The following is a 15838-nucleotide window of genomic DNA, read 5'->3' as shown; positions in this document are numbered from 1 at the left end:
AATCTACCCTAGACCTCAGTTTTAGAATATCAGAAGTTATATCATAACTTCGGTACTATTTTCTAGCTACCAGAAGGGACTGGGGGGTGTGGTCAGGGGGGTGGGAAGGGGGAAGAGGCTACTCTCTCTAGACATCAAGGTTTTAGAAACACTGCTTTTTCTCCCATATGAATGACATATTTCTACACCAAAAAAAAAAAAGGCTGAAAATGATCTTTCTTAACTTCTAATGAGTGAACATTCAACCAATTAAAGAAACTTTTAAAAATGCAAGCTGTTTATATTAAAATGGAAGTAAAATATTAGATTGAGTATTTATGGGTTTTAAAGTTCATAAAACTTATCTCTTGACAGTGAAATTTAAGATGCTTGATCAAAACCAAAAGTGTAAACGAATATTCCAAGAGACTAATCGATAATTAATCTGGTTAAAAACGTTCTAGCTATTCTATGAACTTTTGAGAGGTTAAATAAAAAAATATTCAAGGACTATTCACCCAATCAGGTCAATTTTAGGTTTTGTAATTTAAGTATTTAAAACAATCAATATCTAAGACATTTTTAAGGTTAAAATTTTCTTGTGATGCTTTTTAAAATAGTTTTATCACCTTTCACTATCCGTTGTTCTGAATTTGCCCAAAGCAAACTCCTCGTTCTGTCACAATGGCAAAAAAGTACAAGAGTTAATAAACGAGAAATGAGGATGGAGAAAACACAATAAAAATTTTAATGCTTGATATTTTAAAGATTTTGACTTTACTAACTTAAGGAATGTGCAAATAAATTACAAAAAGATATTATGTAAATGATTATGCAGAAACCCGGAAACTACTGCTTAAGCGCTTGTCAATTAAAAAGGAAAATAAATAAAGACAACACCTGTATAATGCCAAACCACTGAATTCAGTTAACCAGGAAGACACTGGTAAGTCTGATAATCTTGCAACATGTCCAAAACTTCTTGAAGAAGGAAAAAAAAAAAATTTAATAAGCCTGTTACATGTATTTTCTCTTTCTACCTAAGCCAATAATAATTAATATAAGCATTAAAATTTTTCCTTTTCCTCCAGGCCAATACAATTGGGCTCCTCAACAACCACAGTAACTTCACATTTCCATATGAAAATTTTAATCAAACCTACTGATATAAACCACTATCCGCCTGTATCTTGACCTCAAGCATACAAAAATCTGTCTTCCCAAATCAATTTCATACTAAACCATGCAAATTACATGTGAAAGAAATTTGTAAAGGTTCATCTTACATAATTATCACTTCTAATACCAAAAGTTTCTTTCATTCTCGACACCATGTTTCTAGAATCTCAAGTTATGCTACGCCTTAAAATAAACCTCAGTCAAAAAAAAGTTTGCTATACATTAGAGACTAAATTAATGAAACAGATATAGAGCTTAAGGCCCTCCTATACTTTTACTGGTGCCACATTCCAAATTCCAGATTTGTCCTGCAATTTGTCAGTCATTATAGTTCATCCAGTCAACTTCGTAAACAAAGGCTACCAGCCAAGTTTGATAGGAGAATTCAATCAAATAAAACTTAAAACGGTCATCATTCACGAAACAGGAAGCAGGAAAAATGCCACCGCCACCAGACACCTCTTTTAAAAAGGCAGCAAGATAATATGTATGAAATACAAAGCCCTAATTTTCCACCTCCCAAACAAGTTTCTGTTACAAAATTAATTTTGTATTAATCAAAATAAAACTACCATCTTACACATATAACCAAGACAACTTTGGGTTAGCTTCCAAGTCTCCTCATTGTAAAGGGAAGCTACTGCTGTAAAGTCGTTTCCTAGTAATTCCAAGGTGCCTACTGAGAAAATATAAAGAGTTTATGTCCTGACATCTATTTCCATCACTAAAAGTTGCTTCTTATGCAGAACTCTATGTGGTGGTGTTGCTTTTGGCCTGTTAAAGGCAAAGCAACATTATCTCTGGATTGCCAATAGTTTCTCCTTATTTGGCTAACATTGAGCGATCCCAATCAGACTCCTATAAAACTTTAACATGCACAAAGCATCCATTTTGAGAAAAGTTTGTGACCAGCCTTCTCTTTTCCCACCCCCCCCCAAAAGAAAAATCAGTGCGGGGTAGCCGACCCCGAAAAGAGTGTCTTCGTACTTATTCTTCTCTTTCCAACCCCAATGCACACCCTGGGACCTGGGGCCGCAGGATCTCTGACGCTGCGGCCAACTCTCCTCCAAGGGACTCTTCGTACGTTCCCGTCCAGCGAGGGGCGAGCCCTCGAGAACGCCTCCTTACCGTGCCCACTTTCCCGTCCTCCCTTCCAGCCGGTGCCCGTCAACTCGTCGCACCCCCTCCCCAGTGACCGAGGGTAATAAAGGGGAAAACAGGAAACCGCCCGCTCGGGGCTCTCGATTCCTGCGACTTATCATCACCGCTCCTAACCGAGTCCTAAAAACTCCCATACATTCCATGCCCACCCTCCAAGCCACAGGCGTCCGCCTAGCCAAGGGCCCCGAATGCCCCCCGTTCGTGGCTCTCCGCGGCATCCCCGGTCCCCCGAGTCTACCGGTCCCCCGAGTCTACCCGGTCCCCCGAGTCTACCGCTAACATCGGGGGCCCAGGCGCGCACAGCCTCCCCGGCTCGACCCCAGAGGGACCGCCGTCCCTCTCCCCTCTGCCCCGGAAATAACCCGGTTCCCTCACTCCGCCACCGACTGGACGGAAGGGGGCCTCGAGCTCAGGCCCTCCCTCCTCCGCGGGAAGCCGCCTCCTCGCCCCGCAGCAGGGAGCCTCCCGCCGCCCCCAGCCTCCGAAGGCCGGGAGCGGAGGCGCGGCCCCGGCGGGAGGCCGGCGAGGACCCCCGGGGTCCGGGGAGCCGGCCCCGGGCGCACAGACCTGGTGCAGGGCAGTGAGTCCGTCCACATTGGCGTAATTGATGTCGGCGCCGCGGTGCAGCAGCTTGAGCACCTCGTCCGTGTCGCCGCTGGAGCAGGCGGCCAGGAAGACGGCGCCATCGTCGAACTTCACCTTGGTCTTCTGGCGCTTCACCACGGGAGGCTCGAGGTCCGTCTCGGAGCCGATCCAGCGCTTCAGCTGCTCGTTCCGCTTCTGCTTCGCGTCCGCCATCTTCATCCCCTCTCCTGCCGCCGGGTCTGCCGAGCGCGAGGAGGGCGGGGGAGGCGGCGAGCGGAGGGACGGCGGGCAGGGGGTGTGTGGCTGCTCCGGCGAGCGCGGCCCAGAGGCGGGCTGGGAACCGGGAGGAGACGCTCGAGACTGCCAGTATCCCACAGAGCACTGGGGCGGCGCGCCCGGCCGCGCGGACCTCCCTTCCGACCGCAGAAGCCCGCCCGCCCCCGGCCCGGCCGCCCGTCCGTCCCGGCGGCCCGTCTAACGTAACTTCGCGAGATCCGGGCAGGGAGGCGCCCGGCGCCCAGTGCGCACGCGCGCCGGCCTGCGCCCGCCCCAGGAAGAGCGCGGCCGCGCACGGCGGCGGGCGGGGGTCGGGCCGCGGGAGGGAAGCGGGTGTGGCCCCGGCGGCCGGGGCTGCGGGGGCTGGGACCGGCCGGGAAGGGCGGGGACGGGGGCGGGAGGCTGCCCGGCCCCTCGGAGGGCTCCCGGGGCTCCGGAGGCCCGCCGTCGGGCGTTGGGGCGGCTCTGGGAGCGGACCTGCCTCCGACGCTGTCTCGGCTCTGCCGGGGCGTTCGCTCAGGGCGGAGGGCTTGCCTATTGGTTGCGTTATTTGAATGGAATGGAGGAGAGAGAGGTCACGAATCCAGCGCTAGTGCCTTCTCTTTCTTAGGCACTCCGATGAGCTTGCTGAGACCCTTTTAAAAGTGGGGTCTGGGTAGCGAGGGCTTTGGTGGTAGTTGCCCAGATCTCAGCGCAAGGTGACCGCCGGGCGACAAGGGGTGACCTGCGGTCGTTGCAGTGGCTTTCTGCCAGCCTCACTGTAGAAACGTCTTTCCGCTTACGCTTTCTCGTTGTTGATGTGTTTGTGGGGGTTGGGGTTTTTTGGTTTTGGTTCTGTTTTCGTCTCAAGCGTATTTTGGGTCCTCTTTCCCTTCCTTCAGCGCCTTCATCCTCTCTGGTGCCACTCCTGAACTTAGCTCAGCCTGTTACTGGTCCTGACCTTTTAAGGGAGTCCTGGTTCCTGCTCTATCGCTTTCTAAGGATGGCTAAAGACCCAGCTGCTTCTAGAATTCAAAAGGAATGTTAATATTACGCAATTGATTTAACCGGTATTTATTGAATACTTACTATGAGCCAGTCATTGTTCTAAGCACTAGTGATACAGTGACGTATTTAAACCACCTGAGATCACGTGATCAAAAATATTTTATAGTTTATCGTCATAAAAAGGCTTGTGAACGTTTTCTTGTATGACATCCCCCCCACACACACGGTTTGTAACAAATACTGTCTTTTGAGCCATCTATTTATAATCTCCACCAGTTGACATTTTCCTAAACAATACATTGTTTTCACCCTCAGTTTTCTACAGCATTTAGAGCCAAAATAAATCATAAAAGGGTAACATTAAATGGAACTTGAGGGATCATCTAGACTGAGTCCCAAAGAACTAATTGACTCACCTAATTTTTTTTGCAGCAGGATTTAGGATTCCATCAGCAGATAGCACCTGTACTGGGTCAGGCATTGTTCCAGATGCTGGAGATACAGCAGTGAACAATTAAGGTTCTCTTACTTTCCAGAAGACTACATTACAGCTTATCAAATTGATAAATAAAAAATAATTCAAACATGGTTATGATTACCTGCCTGTAATGCTGAATTTTCTGAACACCAATTACCAGGGAAGTAATAGCCCAAACAAGGGTTAAAATATTTCCCTTGAAAATATTGTACAAATTGAAGTGAGTGTAACATGCATAAAAGGGTCTGATAATATCAGACCCTTGAATAACAATGGTGTTAGGTGCTGGAGAATTCTTAGCACTAAAATACAAAATTCCTATCCACTTAAAAAAACTCTGGAATACAGTTCGAAGAATAAAAGAAAGGAATTTGAGGATTGCCTTGTCAGCTTTTTCTATCTACCTAGAAAAACTGACAGCTTATCTTTACTGTTTCCCAAGAATGTTATGGTCTATTTGGTAGCTCTTAAAAGTGCCCTGGGGAGTTCCCATTGTGGCTCAGTGGTTAACGAATCCGACTAAGAACCTGAGGTTGCGGGTTCGATCCCTGGCCTTGCTCAGTGCGTTAAGGATCCGGCGTTGCCGTGAGCTGTGGTGTAGGTCACAGACACGGCTCAGATCCTGTGTTGCTGTGGCTCTGGTGTAGGCCGGTGGCTACAGCTCTGATTCGACCCCTGGCCTGGGAACCTCCATATGCCGCGGGAGTGGCCCTAGAAATGGCAAAAAGACAAAAAAAAAGTGCCCTGGAATATAGATTGGTATCTTAAGTTTTGATTTGGGCAAGAGTTTCGTGGGAAGTATATTGTTTCCTGATTCAAGTACTTACTTCAGGATATAAAATAAATAAAACTATAGTTTATTAATAAAACAGGTAAATATCAGTTCCCAAAGGCTATCAGACAAAAGCAAAACAAAAGAAAAACCCACCTGGGCGATTAATATATGAAAATTTCATCAAGGTTAGCTTTCCTTCTCCAGCTCTAAGGGTCATGAATTTCAATAGTACTGTCATCGGAGGTGCTGTCAAACTGCCACCTGTTCACCTTTTTAGGGATAATTTTTTTTAGCGTTTTGAATTAGTGATACTGAAGACCTATGGCTAACTCCAGAAAAGGAAAACTTTTCATTTAAAAAAACAACACAAAGCCAGTCACTTATTACCTTAATAGTTAAGTGTACGTAAAAATTTACCTAAGCAGAAGAAGTTGAAGAAATGCAAATTTTTTGTCGTTTCCTAATGACCTTTAAGTAGATTGGGGTGTGAAGATACCGTTCCGGTCTCTGTTTTTCTTTTTTTGGCTGCACCTGCAGGATGTGGAATGTCCCAGGCCAGGGATGGAACCCAAGCTACAGCAGCGACTGGAGCCACTGCAGTGGCAACGCCAGATCCTTAACCTGCTATACCACAAGGGAACTCCTTGTTCAGCTCTTTAAAGGCAAATAGCCTTAAAATGAAAGTGCAAGACACGCTATATTTATTAATTTGCTAAGTATTTTCCTTTACTGCAGCAAATCACTAATCATGTTGAGGTCTTTATAGATTGCATGCCGATTTTCAGAAGATCTGTACATGTCTTTTTCAAAACCTAATTACACTACAGATAGCCTCTACTAACCAATTTACCTGTTAATTATCAATTTGAAGACATTTAAATCATAAATTTAAATATCCACACATACACAAAGCTTAGATATTTTTCTTCATTCTCTCTTTGATGTACCATCATCTAAAGAGTCCATCGTAATGATATTATGCTCACAGTCAAGTTTATTATTAGCCGATTAACTCGAGAATGTAATAATATAGGCAGAAAAGCTTGTGTGTATGGTCTGAGTACCAGCCTATGCAATATGGAGATTTGCTTATTTATCTCTGAGTCTAAAAGGGAAAATGTATCTTTGACTGCATTGCCATATGGGAAAACAGGATGAGAAAGGGAAAATTTTAAACTCAACCCAAGCAAATAAATAGAAATTTTTAAATTAGTCTTTACTTCAGTAGAAGATTAGCTAATTGCCATTTGCTAAAATATATTTTTACAAAAACTGAAGTTAATCTCTGTTATAAAGAAAATACTTAAGAACTCTTGGATCTAAGTTGTTTCTTGGCTTGTTCAATTGATAGGTCACTGCTTTGCCAGCTTTCTCACTCTTTTAAAATAATAGTGCATGCATATATATCACTGATACAATACTAAATTCTTCTATAAACCAACTTTCCGTTCACTGAATCTTTTACCCAATATATTTTGGTACAAGAGTGTACATAAGATATTGATAAGTACTTTTAAGCCAAACATTTAAGTTCTCCTCATCCCTCATTCAAGCTTGAGACTCTGATTTAATTTGCACACCTGAGGATAGAATAGCAACAAGGTGGTTTGGTCTTAGCGCTTATACTCTCTACCTGGGCGAGGCGCTCTTCCCCTATTCAATAAGTCCTTTCCGGTGTTGTTTTTAGGGAACTCTACAATCTGCTGGCTTCACGAGACATTCCTTCCCATCCGGATTGTTGACTGCAACCCATACTGAGGTTACTTCAAACTCCAGTCTGAGACCCATCTTAATATCCAGATCTTAGCAGCTAACCCTTTGCCTTGGCTCTGGGTTACAAAGTCAGCTTCACTTCCCAGACCTACCACAACTCTGAACGTCAGCCTGCTTTTAACTCTCCAGGGTAAATTCTCTGTCACATCTGGGCTTCATCCCAAGAACTCGATCCTAACACAGTTATTTGTGGCCATTATTCCTACAGAGTTCCTCTGCCTCCGCAAACCAGAATCAGATGAGTGTCTGGCACCAATCCAAAGAACCGGCATAGAGCGAACGAGATAACCTGCCCCTAATGCATATGACAGTACGTGAGTGTCATGGTCACTGTCAGATCATCACATGGCCAGTCATATGAACTGCTTAAGGTAGTGGTTCCCAAACTTCGTCATGATTTTTGCCTGATCCAGCAACCACAAATACTATTAGCAATGTTTTCTTTAAACTTAAAACTCAAATTTATTTTTATTTATTTAAAAAGGATTTATTTTGAAAGGAACTATTATGTCACTTTCCTAAGCAGAAACATTTACAATTGACATAAATAGAAGACTTTAAAATGAAAACAAAGCGATGTTATTCTAGTTAGGTGGTCTGTCAAGGATCTAAGCCTGCTCTCAATTCGTTAGAAAAGGGGGATTGGTAAGAGGTGGAATATTAGCATCAATCTGATATTTTTCTACTTAATATAATCGTGAAGATTAAAGGATGTTGGAAAGAGAATAGCTTTTTTTTTTTTTTTTGGCTGAGTGTCCCTGGTTTTTAAATGTCCCATCCATCTAAAATTGCCTCGTGTAGAGCACATGGGTGGTTCCCACAGGGAGGAGGATGGGGGATGGGTGAAACAGGTGAGGAGGATTTAGAGGTAGGACCTTCCAATCACAAAATAAGTCCGGGGAACGTCATGTTCATCGTCGGGAATATGGTCAATACCATGGCAATAGCGGAGTTCCCGTCGTGGCGCGGCGGACACGAATCCGACTGGGAACCATGAGGTTGTCGGTTCGATCCCTGGCCTCGCTCCGTGGGTCAAGAATCCTGTGCGGCTGTGGCGCAGGCTGGCGGCTACAGCTCTGATTCAGCCCCTAGCCTGGGCACCTCCATCTGCCACAGGGGCGGCCCTGAAAAGACCAAAAAAAAAAAAAATTGTGATAACCTTGTAACTTTGTACGGTGACAGAGGGCAGCTGGACTTCGGGTGATCACTTCGTAATGTATAAAAATGCTGACTTTGTTACAAGCGCGTGAAACTAAGCGTGTAAGTTAATTATACGTCAATCAAAAAATAAGTAACATTTCCTCAAGTACCACCAGTCTACACATCCTGCACTTTGGGAAACCCGCTGGAATTTAATGCTCATGTATAGCAACAGTTATAATTCAGTGTTTCTAGTGAGGCTTACACGAGGGGCCTTCCCGGTAGGCCCACCTCAGGCTGCCAGGGTGGCCATGAGAAAGCCCGTTTATATGGAAGTAAACATGAGCTGTGGGAGGAAACACGAAGGGAACGTCACAGCTGAGAGGCATCCTTCACGGCACTGCAATTATGGAAGTGACGGAAGGCCGCTCCGCCATCTGGAAGGAGAATTTAGGTTCTCGAGCTCCATCTGGGAACACGAGAATTTAGGGGAGGGCTTCAGTCAGATGTCCTCCAGCCTGGGTCCTGGGAAATGCTTCTAACTCCCTCCAGAGACCAGAGAAGCCCCCAGAGCAGGATGCTGGTGGGGATAAGCAGGTGCCGTGCGAACGGACACAGCATCTCTGGGAAAGACGGTGCTCGGTCTTGGCAGGTGGGAATGATACCAGCCTCAGGTGGTTGTTCTAAGGTTAAATGAATAACGTCGTTAAACAGAAAAACAACAAGATTTTGTTTTCTTGTATTTGCCTCTTTTCCTTCCTTCATTTAGGCTGATAGGAACTCTGCTTCCTTGCCTCAGGGGATGTTTGCGGCGGGGAGAAAGCAGAAGTTGCTTTCAAAACGCTTTCCTTCCTAGCTTGAAGTGACCACTGCCAAATTTCTAATTTAATAAAAATTTCGGGCTAGTCTTCTGGTTGGAAGTAGTGTACCAGCTAGTTAGGAATTTATCGACGCTGTATTTCCATAGTATTATAGATACTTAAACATGTTATAGATACTTAAAACATGTTCTAAGTTTGCTTTTATTCTCAGTTTTTAAAATGTTATTTCATCATATCATGTAATATTATTTCTGTGTGGGGTGGAGAAGGGGGAACCAAGCAGAAGCATGGGTACCTCTGCGGAAAAGGGTTTCACTGAGAATAAAAAGCGATGCTTAGGCTAAAAGGATGAGAGACAAGTAGGTGGGTCTTTAGAGCAACGGGGATTGGCTCCCTGACCCGTGGAAGTGTCCCTGAAGTGTGACAAGTTCTCAGAGCACATGGATGAATGCTACGTCAGAGCAGCTGGAACCTAAGCCTAGAATTCCCACTAGCCAAACACAGGTGTGCCCCAGACTTGGTCTGTGCTATGGCCTGAATGATTACGTCCCCGCAAAATTCCTATGTTGAAATCTTATTCTCCACGATGATGGTATAAGGAGGCTTTGGGGAGAAAGTTAAGTCCCACTAGTGCCTTTATAAAAGAGAACCCACAGAGCTCCTTGGCCCCTTTCACCACGTGGGGTCACAGTGAAAAGACTCCCACCTATGAACCGAGATGCAAGCTCTCATCAGACAGGGATGCTGCTGTGCCTTGATCTTAAGACGTCCCAGCCTCCAGAACTGTAAGAAGTAAATGTTTGTTGTTTGTAAAGCTGCTGAGTTTACGGTATTTTGTGACAGCTGCCAAGTGAACTAAGACAGCCAGAATGTGGCACTCGGATGGGCTAAGTTTGCTGATTAACACAGTATCTGTCAATCCTCATTCTGGGTTCTAGGCGCACAGGACTGCATAAAACCCAAATGAAGTGCCTGCTGCACCATACTTACATTCTGCTGGGGAGGGACAGAAAATGAGCATATTTTAAATGAAAAAGTTAATTCACACGCCACTACACATAGTGAAGGAAAACCAATTAAAACAAGAGCCAAAGTATTCGACGAGGTCTGGCCGCCAGGGGGGTGTAGGGTAGGGAAGAGAGATGACTTTCGTGAGTTAACCAGGACGGTTCTGGACCATGCCAGGTTCGTGGTGCCTGGCATTTGTCCAATTTGGGGATGCCTCTTTAAGAAAGAGGATATAAAATTAAAAACACCCAACTCAGTGTAGGGCCTTGGAAAGGGCCCACGCAAGTGAGAGGCCCTGAAGTTTCACAGTAAATCTGCCCCCAGCTGGAACTGAAGTGTCAGAAAGCCACTGCAGGGACCCTCCCGGCTGGGACAGATGTTCCAGCATGCACTCTTATGCAAATAGGGTGACGTCCACAGCAGCACTGTGTGGAATGATCTCCGTAGCCTGGCATACACGCTGGAGAAGGCTGAAGACCGCCAAGAGTGACTGGTAGAGAAGTCCCTACTGGCCAGGTGTTTAGGTTGAAACTGAGTTATTTCTACAAAATCAGGCAAGAAGAGGAGTCTTTGAGATTCATTCCCAACACATGCGTAAAGGGTCTTGCACGTCACCGATATGTGGTGCATTTTCAAATAGTGCCATAAGAAGTGACCGCAGGAGTTCCCGTCGTGGCACAGTGGTTAACGAATCCGACTAGGAACCATGAGGTTGCGGATTCGGTCCCTGCCCTTGCTCAGTGGGTTAAGGATCCGGCGTTGCCGTGAGCTGTGGTGTAGGTTGCAGACGCGGCTCGGATCGCGCGTTGCTGTGGCTCTGTCATAGGCCGGGGGCTACAGCTCCGGTTCAACCCCTAGCCTGGGAACCTCCATATGCCGCGGGAGCGGCCCAAGAAATAGCAACAACAACAACACAAAGACAAAAATAAAAAAAAAATAAAAAAAAAAGAAGTGACCGCAGAGGGAACACCTTTTAATAATGCTCATTTGTTATCCGACGGTTCTGGAGGCCAGAAGTCTAGGAGGGTTCAGCTTCGTTCTTCACTCAAGAGGCCCAAAGCCAGGTGTCAGCTGGGGCGGGCTCTTGGCTGGAGGTTCTTGGGTGCTCACTGAAGTTGCAGTTGCAGAACTGATGTCCCCATTTCCTTCTGGGGATGGGCTGGGGGTCACTCTCAGCACCTAGAGGCCTCTTTCTCTTTCTTCCACATGACCCCCTACATCTTCAAAACCAGCCACAGAGTGTCGACGCTTTCTCATGCTCTGCTTCCTCTCGCTTTTAACTTCCCCTTCTGCCACGGACCTGAGAGAGGTGTCTGTTTTTAAAAGTTGCTGAGCTCAAATAATCTCCCTATTTCAAGGTCAATTGACCATATAAAATAACCTAATCACTATATCTTATCCTATTTACAAGTCCCAGGGATTAAAGCAGAGGGACTGTTTTAAAAATCTTGCCTAACATAGAGTTCAGGAAATAGTAATTTCTTACCATCTTACATATCAGGGAACATTTCTTGATCACTTACTCTCATCCAAGAACTAAGTTAAAGAAAATGAATAAGACATTGTCCTTCAGGTTAAGAAGTTTACACTTTAGTAGAGGAAATGGATACTGAAATAGGAAATTTTAATACAATGATAAGAGCTAATACTTACACAGAATTTTTTTTTTTTGCCTTTTTACCATTTCTTGGGCCACTCCCGCGGCATATGGAGGTTCCCAGGCTAGGGGTCAAATCGGAGCTGTAGCCACCAGCCCACACCAGAGCCACAGCAATGCAGGATCTGAGCCGTGTTTGCGACCTACACCACAGCTCACGGCAACGCTGGATCCCTAACCCACTGGAGCAAGGCCAGGGATCGAACCCACAACCTCATGGTTCCTAGTCGGTTTTGTTAAGCACTGAGCCAAAACGGGAACTCTTATACAAAATTTTTGAAGTGCCCATTCCTATAATCATTATATGAATATATCACCTTACAAGGTAAAGGAAGGGATACAGATAAAGCAGAGTATACTCTTGGAGCACAGAAGAGTGTGATTTGGGTTAGGGGGCGAGTGGTAAGGAAAGGACCAGACAGGGAAATCTTTGAGAAGGTACTGAGATTCTCATCCTCAAGGAAGAGCAAAATTGGCCAGGTACAACCTGTGTGTGAAGGGGAGGGGCAGAGGGCCGGGGGAGTGGGAACTTTATCTATAAAGGCAGAAAGAGGAACACTTAAGAGTATCAGAGCACAGGAATTCCCACTGTGGCTCGGTCGTAACGAATCCGACTAGTATCCATGAGGATGCAGGTTCAACCCCTGGCCTTGCTCAGTGGGTTAAGGATCCGGCTTTGTGGTGAGCTCTGGTAGGTCAAAGATGTGGCTCGGATCCCATGTTGTTGAGGCTGTGGTGCAGGCCAGCAGCTGCAGCCCCAATTCAGCCCCTAGCCTGGAAACTTCCATATGCCGCAGGTGTGGCACCCCCTAAAAAAAAAATAGGGTCAGAGCACAAAACATCAAGAAAGTCCTGATGGGACACAAAGCTAGAGAAATAATAACTTCATCACCGACGGTCTTATATACAAACAAGGGGGGCATATTTATCATTAAAACAATGGGGATGATTATAAGATTTTTAAAAGGGCTGGTCATACAGTATTATTTAGAGTAGCTCAGAGAGCCCTAGAGAAAACGTGAAGAAAGTTTAATTTATCTTTGAGACTCTTCTCTCTTCCCAAGCATTTATTCTGCGACTCAGCCTTGCTAATGAGCAGATGTAATCAATCACTGGCATAAACCGAGAATTAAGAGCTTAGCTAATAAGGTTTAAAATGTGACCTATCTACCTCATTTAAAGGAAAATTCTTTTTTTTTTTTTGTCTTTTTGCCATTTCTTTGGGCCACTCCCGTGGCATATGGAGGTTCCCAGGCTAGGGGTCGAATCGGAGCTGTAGCCACCGGCCTACGCCAGAGCCACAGCAACGCGGGATCCGAGCCGCGTCTGCAACCTACACCCCAGCTCACGGCAACGCCGGATCGTCAACCCACTGAACAAGAGCAGGGACCGAATCCGCAACCTCATGGTTCCTAGTCGGATTCGTTAACCACTGTGCCACGACGGGAACTCCTAAAGGAAAATTCTTAAAGACTGAAATGTCATTAGTGCAATGACAAGCCGCCAGAACCCTCATATACTTAGAATGGGCAGCACCTTTTCTTTCTATGTGAGAGGCCAGTTTGAATGACAGCTGGAGTTGTAGAGGGAAGGTAATGACGGAATAATGAGGCCTGTGTGTCCTGCTCTTTGCTTCCTCTGCTCATGTGTCTGTTCTGATTGCATCTTGGAGCATTAGGTGTGTCCTACTGGTTTGTTCCCAGTTACCTTCAGTCAAAGGGTTTGGCTAGGCTAAATGACGCACGGGTCCTTGGAATTTACAGAGCATTCATTTCTACCCACCATCATAACTTAAAGATAACAAATGAAGATGGGGGACACGGCTATTAAGACAGTGGAAGGGGTTCCCACTATGGCTCAGTGGCTTAAGGACCAGACATTGTCTCTGTGAGGATGTGGAACTGATCCCTGGCCTCGATCAGTGGATTAAGGATCCAGTGAAGCCCTAAGCTGTGGCACAGGTCACAAATGCGCCTCAGATCTGATGTCCCAGTGGTTGTGGCACAGGCCTCAGCTGCAGCTCTGCATGGGAACCTCCATGTGTCGCAGTTGCCATCATTAAAAAAAAAAAAAAAAGAGTTCCCATCGTGGCTCAGTGGTTAACGAACCTGACTAGTATCCATGAGGGTGCAAGTTCGATCTCTGGCCTCCCTCAGTGGGTAAAGAATCTGGCGTTGCCATGAGCTGTGGTGTAGGTAGCAGATGAGGTTCAGATCCCGAATTGCTGTGCCTGTGGTGTAGGCTGGTGGCTACAGCTCCAATTCAACCCTTAGCCTGGGAACTTCCATATCCCACAGGTGCAGCAATAAAAAAAAAAAAAAAAGACAACGGAGACTTGCGGTTTGAAAAATGGGGGAAAATAGATATAAAATCATATGCAGATAACTAGTTAACTAGGTAACTTCTATGTCAAGTACGTGTATATACGCACGTGTTTATACGTGCACATATATACAACACAGACACAGATACACAGTATAGTGGACATCTGTTTTTAAATTTTTAAAACGTCACCTATTTAGCAGACCTTTCCTCTTCGATTAATAGTGATACAGAGGTTTTCTCGGAAAGGAGGAGGGATTAATTATTTCATTGTGCAGAGTCTTGGAATTATCTATCAAGTTTCCCTGCACAGGAATAGAGATATGAAAGAGGATACTTGGTTGCAAACAGGACACTGCCTATTTATATTAGCTTTTCTATTGTTGTGCAAAAAATTACAAGAAATTAAGTGGCTTAAAACAACACACATTTTAATTTTTTAATTTTTTTAATTTTGTGATTATTTTCCCAATACAAATTTTTTTTTCTACCGTACAGCATGGGGACCCAGTTACACATGGATGTATACATTCTATTTTCTCCCATTCTCATGCACCATCATAAGTGACCAGACCTAGTTCCCAGTGCTACACAGCAGGATCTCATTGCTCATCCATTCCAAAGGCAAGAGTCTGCATCTATTACCCCAAGCTCCCCATCCCTCCCACTCCCTCCCCCTCCTCCTGGGCAACCACAACGCTAGTCTCCAAGTCCATGATTTTCTTTTCTGAAAACACACATTCTTAAATCATACTTTCTGTGGGTCAGCAGTCTGACAGATTTTTGCTTGGTTTTCTGCTCAGGGGTTGTAGAGGCTGAAATCAAAATGCTGCTAGCTGCACGCTCAAACGAGGCTTGGGATCCTCTCTCTTCCAGGCTCACTCGCTGTTGGCAGCATTTAATTCCTTATGGTGATAGAATGGAGGTTCCCATTTTTTTGTTGGCTGTAAGCCAGAGACTGCTCTCAGCAACCCTCAGGTCCTTGTCACGTGGCTCTTCACAAACAGCTCACAACACGGTGCCCAGGCCAGCAGAAGAATCTCCCTCCAGCAAGGGCCCAGCCTCTCTCCCTCTCTCTCCTTTTTTTTTTTTTAATTTAGGGCCACACCTGTGGCCTATGAAGGTTTCCTGGTTAAAGGTCAAAATGGAGCTGCAGCTGCCTGCCTATGACACAGACACAGCAACACCAGATCCGAGCCACATCTGCAATCAACACCACAGTTCGCAGCAATGCCGGATCCTGAACCCACTGAGCAAGGCCAGGGATCAAACCTGCAAACTCAAGGAAACTAGTTGTGTTCGTTACTGATGAATCATGATGGAAAATTCCTAGTTTCTCTTTTAAGAGTTTTCTCTGTGAACTCAAGCCCAGTCAGGATAGTCTTTTTTCCAAAAAAAACAAAAAAACAAAAAAAAACTTTTGTCATATTTTCTTTCTTTTCTTTTCTCTCTTCTTTTCTCTATTCTTTTCTTTCCTTTTTTTTTCCCTTTCCTTTTCTTTTCTTTTCTTTTCTCTCTCTCTTTCCTTCAGAACTGCAGGTCCAGCATATGAAGTTCCCAGGCTAGGTGTCAAATCAGAGCTGCAGCTGCTGGCCTCTGCGACAGCCACAGCCATGCCAGATCAGAGCTGCATTTGCAACCTACGCTACAGTTCACGGCAACCCCAGATCCTTAACCCACTGGTCAAGGCCAGGGAT

The 15838-nt window shown here is 45.3% G+C and overlaps 1 protein-coding gene and 1 long non-coding RNA gene across 6 annotated transcripts in view; one reads left to right on the top strand and one right to left on the bottom strand.

The window, feature by feature from the left end:
* The window catches only part of PPP1R12A (protein phosphatase 1 regulatory subunit 12A), a 150358-nt gene extending 147044 nt beyond the window's left edge, over positions 1-3314 (bottom strand). For 2 of the 5 annotated variants that reach the window (XM_047788363.1, XM_047788366.1), the window contains exon 1: positions 2887-3314. In XM_047788363.1, the coding sequence (XP_047644319.1) occupies positions 2887-3123 (237 nt within the window). In that variant the 5' untranslated portion in view covers positions 3124-3314. Of the gene's footprint in view, positions 1-608; positions 630-2886 lie in introns of those variants that run through there. The other 3 variants (XM_047788365.1, XM_047788364.1, XM_047788367.1) reach the window with 2 other exon arrangements.
* A 278-nt stretch (positions 3315-3592) lies between these two features.
* Positions 3593-4755, top strand: LOC125130315 (uncharacterized). The gene is made up of 2 exons (XR_007135715.1): positions 3593-4229; positions 4600-4755. It is a non-coding gene; the product is annotated as an uncharacterized LOC125130315 (long non-coding RNA).
* Positions 4756-15838: the final 11083 nt, after the last annotated feature.

The sequence above is a fragment of the Phacochoerus africanus genome, chromosome 7, assembly GCF_016906955.1.
Source record: "Phacochoerus africanus isolate WHEZ1 chromosome 7, ROS_Pafr_v1, whole genome shotgun sequence".
NCBI lineage: Eukaryota > Metazoa > Chordata > Mammalia > Artiodactyla > Suidae > Phacochoerus > Phacochoerus africanus.
The sequence above is the reverse complement of the archived record's forward strand: the minus strand, read 5'-3'. Positions and strand labels throughout refer to the sequence as shown.